General features: G+C 47.8%; 2 protein-coding genes across 2 annotated transcripts in view; both read right to left on the reverse strand.

Moving 5' to 3' along the window:
* Positions 1–1,649, reverse strand: part of AATF (apoptosis antagonizing transcription factor) — an 88,670-nt gene extending 87,021 nt beyond the window's left edge. Inside the window, exon 1 of the mRNA XM_005858694.2 lies at positions 1,645–1,649. Within this exon, the coding sequence (XP_005858756.2) occupies positions 1,645–1,649 (5 nt within the window). The remainder of the gene's footprint in view (positions 1–1,644) is intronic.
* A 2,751-nt stretch (positions 1,650–4,400) lies between these two features.
* The window catches only part of LHX1 (LIM homeobox 1), a 6,709-nt gene continuing 4,789 nt past the window's right edge, over positions 4,401–6,320 (reverse strand). The window contains exons 5-6 of the mRNA XM_005858540.2: positions 6,286–6,320; positions 4,401–5,961 (exon numbers count right to left, since the gene is read on the reverse strand). The exon at positions 6,286–6,320 is cut by the window's right edge and continues 24 nt beyond it. Of these exons, the coding sequence (XP_005858602.1) occupies positions 5,582–5,961; positions 6,286–6,320 (415 nt within the window). The 3' untranslated portion in view covers positions 4,401–5,581. The remainder of the gene's footprint in view (positions 5,962–6,285) is intronic.

The raw sequence follows: 6,320 nt of genomic DNA on the forward strand, positions 1-6,320 counted from the left end.
AAGCCAGAGCTCAGCAGGGACTGCGATGCGAGCGGCCGTTGTCCCCTCGAATAAAATATTCCTCCTGATTTGTCCGAGATTTGCTTGGAAATAAAGTGTAGTGTAGCCGTGACCCGTGGTGGCTGATTTGGGAAGGAGGGAGTCTAGCGTAAGCGTCTTGAGCTTCAGGTGCGCTCTCGGGCATGCACAGCCTGGGACTTAAAGCAGCTCTGGCATTTCTCCATTTGGAGGGGCCGGGCTTAAGACTTTGGCCCCGCAGCAGCCAGCATTTGGGAATCCTATATCAGAGATGTGTATGTGTAAGTGTACGGCAGACTGCTGGCATCTTTACTAATAGGAATACTTAGGAATCGCTATGGTTGTGCTTAAATAAAGATCGATTATGTAGTTTCTCCAAGTAGCCTTGTCTGAACAGGGAAAAGAGGGTGGGGAGGGGGTTACTACTATGCACACCCATCCTATTGATGTCTCTGCTGTTCAAAGATGAGGGCATACTCAGACACTTGGAACTGATACACAAATACAGAAAACCTCAAGTCTACCATTACAGGGGTACCGGTAGACTCAGAATATAAAGACTTAATAGGATCTATTTAATTGCAATCAGGCACATGGAAAGACACAATCCTTTAATATTCTCTTTCCTCATCAAGCATTCCCGGACTGCCCGCTATGTGGCAGGCACTGCTAGAAGAGATGCAAAGATGAGTAAGTTAGAGTCTCTCCTTGGTGATCAGCCTGGAGGAGCAGACAAACTTGTAAATAGAAGCAACAATAAGAGATTAGTGTGCTTATAGAGCCGTCTACCCTTCCAGTTTCTGTTTGAAGTCACTTGTAGAGAACTGAAAACCCCTAAACAGAAACTGCCCCAAAAGGATCCAGAAAACAGACGTTAAAGATGTCCCATGCCCTTCTTGGGTACAGCCCAGGCTAATTGCATCCCACAGCTGAACTTCCTAGGGAACCCTCAGCTCCCCAGTGTTTACTGGGGGACCCAAGGGAAGTAGGAAACCCTGATGTTCACAGTCTTCATATGCCTTCAGGATCAAGATCAACAAGAGTCCACCACTTCCGTGTGCCTTGTCATACATATGTCCCTTCCTGGGTGGCTGCATAGGGGATGGAGACCTGTTTTAGGATTGACTTCCCCCACAAACATGGAAGGGAAAGAACGCCAGGCTAGAACTAGAGCACCCTGGACAAGGGACTCAGGCAAAAAACAAACAACAACAAAAAACACACACACAACCAAACCCTGCTTTTTACTGTCTGCAAGAAAATTCAAGCTAGAAAATAGCTTTTTAAAAAACAAACACAACATATTCCCTGGAATTGAAGTCTGGTGCCCCTCTCAGAGCAAAAGCATGCTCCTCAGGCTGTGACAAGGGGCCATTGTCCTGGGCTTTGAAGGACAAAAATGTTTCTCTCAGCCTATATTTAGGAAATTACCTCCCACAATCCTCTTCCCTTCCTCTTTTGGACACTAATACTGCTTAGAAATCTGCCCTGGGGGTAAAGAAAAGCGAGAAAGGGGGAGGAAGGCAAGGCAGGTGAGAGACCACCTCTAAGCTGTCATGCCAACAGGACACAGCCACTCCTGTCTCATACATCCCAGGGCTCCCAAATGTTCCCCTGTTTTCTTACCCCATACTGAGGGTAGGGAGAGGATTCCAGGAGTGGAGAAAAGAGGGATAATTCTAAAACTTAAGATGCAACTGAGAGAAACTGAGGCATGGGGCAGGAGAGCAACCTCCCATGCTTTCTTTGTCCCCCACCCTCCAGTTTCTTGAGAAGGAACGAGGGGTTTCCTGGTGGGGATGGGAAGGAGAGGAGTGTGGACTATGGGCGGACATATTTCAAAGACTTCACTTCCTAGAAGAAATGTAAACCTCTGGCTGCTCTAGAGATGAGAACAGATGAGATAAGCAGGGGGACGGGAGTAAATGGGAGCACACTCCGAAAAGAACAGTCCTCTCCAGAGAAGGTCAGAGGGCCTCCCTCTGCTTGCCGCCTAAGGGCTGCAAAGTGGCAGACAGATGGAGGAATACCAGAGTATGGGCAAGGGTGCCTTAGATACCACCCCACCCCCTTGTCCCAATCAACGGCCTGTCACATGACCAAGAGTTTGGGGAAACCAGGTTCTTCACTGCCTCTCTTCTCTTTTCTGATACTATCCATCTCCAGGTCCCAGGCCCTGCCAATGCCTGTCCTGGTTTTCCTTGACTAGTCCTCCCCAACCTTGTCTCACCTTAAAGTAGCCCCCCAGATCTCCACAGCCTCCCCCAGCCTGGAGAAGTTGGGTGGGTGAGTTTCACCTCTCTCTCCCAGGGCAGATGGCGACCCTGCTGCTGGCACCCTGAGGGCAGGTGGCAAAAGGCACAAGCGATGGCGGCTTTAAGATGGCTGCAGGGAGAAACCAGGCTGCCAGAGAGGAGAGTGCCCTCCTAGGCGGGAGGGGACTGCCTTGGTGCTCCCCTCTGCCTGGCTGGCCGTGTCTTTCTCTGGGAGCTCCTAGCCCCACGGGAGTGGGGATGGTGAGGTGCTTTTCTGCACCTCAGAGCTAGAGGTGGGCAGCCAGGCTCTGATGGGAAGGAGAACAGTTGCTGACATTTCTAGATCTCCTCTTCTCAGGCAGCTCCAAAATTGACTGCTAAGCTTTGCCACCTGTTCAGGTATTCGCTAGGGTTCAGGGGACAGCGCCAAGGCGGAAAGACTGAGCTGCTGCCTCGGAGCGCCCAACTCTAAAACGATTCTTATCAAGCACCCGATTCCACAATAAAGCTGCTAAATAATTCAGTAGGCTTGATAGGAAAATGCAGCTTCCCAATGAGGTGCAGTTAAATGAATGTCTTTAAAGGGGGTGGCTATAATAAATAAGTTGGCTATGATTTAACACAAATAAACGCTAAACGGGGAGGAAAAACAAACCCATCCAGTGATTGCATACAAAGCGGATAAAGAAACGTACTGTGTGCAGAGGCTAGGTGTTTCAGAAGTCTCTCCTGTATTTCCTAAATTTGGATTTCTGCAAGGACACCGTTAGATTCCTCCCTGATAGTCCTCCCCATTCGATAAGCCATCCTATGGGTGCAGTGAAATATTGCTTATTTTAATAAGCCTTCTTGTCAGGAAAGATACAGTTGGTTGTCTCTTAACAAAATATGAAAACAACACTAGAAACTACATGCCTTTTCATGTAAAACCTTGATTTAAAAAAGAGGGGTAAGTAAATAACCCAGTGTGAAATCTAGGTGATGCGGAAAAGAAATCCTGGAACTCCAATAGCGTTTGATATTAAAACACACACATGTATTTCATAGTAGATAAAATATTTAAATTCCTTCCACATTTAATGAAGGCTTGGAAGGGACTGAACCACTTTTCAGAACTAATGGGCAACTGCCAGTTGACATTTGATTTCTATATTGGTTATTTTTATTCATCTCTCAAAGAAACGTAATATGTATCTGTACCAGCAAAATAATTTTCCTTCTGGGGAACTTCAAATGTAACAAATACTATAAAACAACTATTTCATATCATTTCTGTGAAAGGGATTAAAGTATTTCACTTTTAGCTGTACCGTACATTCATTTTACATTATCTTTCAAACCACCAAATTAGAAAACAGGATTATCTATGGGAAATGAATTGAAACTGAAAAAGACCACCTCTGACTATATATTTGCAGCTGACATTCACAAGTCCAGTCTTGTTTGTGAGGCGGGGGGAGTACATGGGATCTCATGCCTAATCACAGACTAGGGTCATTCATTTTGAGCCATGGATTTTATTTCTATTTCAAATTCTATATTAACTTATCAGCAAAGATCTCTTCAACACTACCAGTTAAATCCACAGAATGCAAATCTGTAGTTAATAACAGCAGGAAGCCATGGAGAAAAGCTTGGCTGGCATTAGCAATGGGGTTCAACCACAGCCAAGGTGAAAACAGATAACTCAGTCCTGCCTCACTTCTAAGGGGTCATTTGGCTCCCCATCTTGCCTCCCTTCTAGTTCTTAAAACATCAAATAACACACCGATTATCTAAACATCAGATTTTCTATTTTTATTAAAAACTCACAAATTTATTCAACATCATGTTTTCTTTCATACAGTGAATGGTCTAATATGCACTGGAGGTCACACAAGCTTAGGTTTATCAGAACAATAAAAGACATATGAGAAATTTAATATATAAAGAAAAAAGTAGCAGCTGCTGACTGCATATTTGACCATAAAATTTAAATATTTTGGACTTTTATTTTAAAGACACAAAAATAAAACCTGTGTGGGTCTATATAAGTCATATTAACAATTCCATGAATGTTCAACAGGACTAAAAATTAGCAAAGATGTTTTTTTTTTTCTTAAACCTTGTAACACTTTTTTTTTTTTTAACACTTTCTCAGGTTGTGGTGCCAGGCACCTTTACAGTATTTGTGCTATAATTATTCTATTTGGCAAGTGTCTGAATATCGTGTTTTCTTTTTGCCTTGTGTAAACAACACCTTTTTACATACTAGCACAGTGAGCTGTGAGCCCTGCAAATCTGTCAGAACATCTACAGGAAAAGAAAATGAACAATTTTGGTTGACTGCTCAAAACGTTTTGTTTTTGAACAAGAGGTTTCAAAACAGGATGTATTAGTAAAACACTGAACTCCTGAATTTAACATTATACGTAAACAGTTGACTGTTTTTAGTTCAATAGTCTTTTTTAAAACTCTGTGTGTGTGTGTGTGTGTGTGTGTGTGTGTGTGTGTGTGTGTGTGTGAAAGTAGAATACTTTTCTTGTACCGATGATGTTCAAGTCATTTTACTGAGAGGTCTGGCTGGAGACCGTCCTATCCAGTGTGTCTGTGTGTATAGGTGTATAGAGCTTTGTGAAGGTAGAAGAGTTGATACTGAGGGCTTTACATTTAGAATTTTGCAATTTTGGCAAAAACAAAACAAAACAAAAAAACCCAGAGAGACAAAATATATATATATATATATATATAGTCCCACCTGATGCACAGCAGGTCGATGTTTCTGAAGCTATTAAGTTTGTTGTCGCTGTTGCTGAACTGAGACCAACACTATTAGGTTTCCCACAGCCAGAGCCCCCTGGGCTGGCCTGGGAGCGCCCAAGAACGGCTCACCTCCGAAGCCCGAGCCCGGCTGTGGGCGCAGCCTCCCTCCTGGCGTCACCACTGAGCTGTGCACCCGGGAGGCCGCCGTGGTCGTTCCTGTGCCGCCCGCCGGCCAGACTCGCACGCCCGCGCTGTCTGTCCACGGAGTCGGGTCCAGGTGGGAGGCGAGGAGAGGTCTGTGTTTCCCTTGGGAAGCCCAGTCCTGCACCGGGCCAGCCAGGTCGCGGATCCCAGTCCTACCTCCAGGCAGATTTCAATCCTATGTCATGTTTCCCTTTCCCATCCAGTCTCCCCAGACGGAAAATGGTCCCCGAGGCTGGAGGAAAGTGGTGGTAGTGGGAGGGGGTGTGACTTGATTTTTATGATTTTTTTCTTTTTTTCTATTTTTCTTAAATAAAAGTTCATTTCTGTACAACCACGAACTCCGCGGACCACGCGAGAACCGGCTACCACACGGCCGCCTCGTTCATTTCGGGAGGGTGAGACAGGTGGTTCCCATAGCTCGCCCCGCCGTTGACCGACAGCGACGAGAAGGGCGGGCTCGGCCCGAAGACCTCAGCCGACATGGAGTGCAGAGGCCCAGGCAGGCTGGGCTCGGGGCTGGGCGAGTCCCCCGGGGGGTGCGCCAGGATGTCGGTGAACCGCTGCGCCTCGCTCGACGGGTGGTGGCCCGGCAGCGGGTGCTCCAAGCCGCCCAGGGGCGTCCCGGACGGCCCGGACGATGGCACGAAAGGTAGGTCCACGGGTGTCTGAGCCTGCGAGGACGGGGGGCCTTGCGGGAAGAAGTCATAGTTGCCTCCGGGCCCGTAGTACTCGCTCTGGTAATCTGCGGAGCAGGGGGAGGAGGAGGTCAGGGCGGGCCCTGGGTGGGGTGGGATAAAGGGCAGGGAGGCACCCTAGCCAGCCGGCTGGGGGCTCCCTTCCAGGCTGGGAGCTGGGAGGAGGCTGGGTGCGCACCCTGGAGCTGCTCGCTAACTGCCCACCCGCCTCATTCAGGCTCGGGGATTCCACCTCCCCCCTCATTTAATGCCCAGCCTCCCCCTTCTCTCCTCTGATCTGTAGCCCGAGAGAAGCGCCTCCCGCGCTGCCACCCGCTTCCAACGAAGCCAACCCGGGCCTGGCCGAGCCCTGCCCGGGGCAGCGCACCCACCTCCGTAGAAGGAGAAGGGCCCGTTGGGGAGGAGC

The sequence above is a fragment of the Myotis brandtii genome, unplaced genomic scaffold (genome assembly GCF_000412655.1).
Source record: "Myotis brandtii unplaced genomic scaffold, ASM41265v1 scaffold120, whole genome shotgun sequence".
NCBI lineage: Eukaryota > Metazoa > Chordata > Mammalia > Chiroptera > Vespertilionidae > Myotis > Myotis brandtii.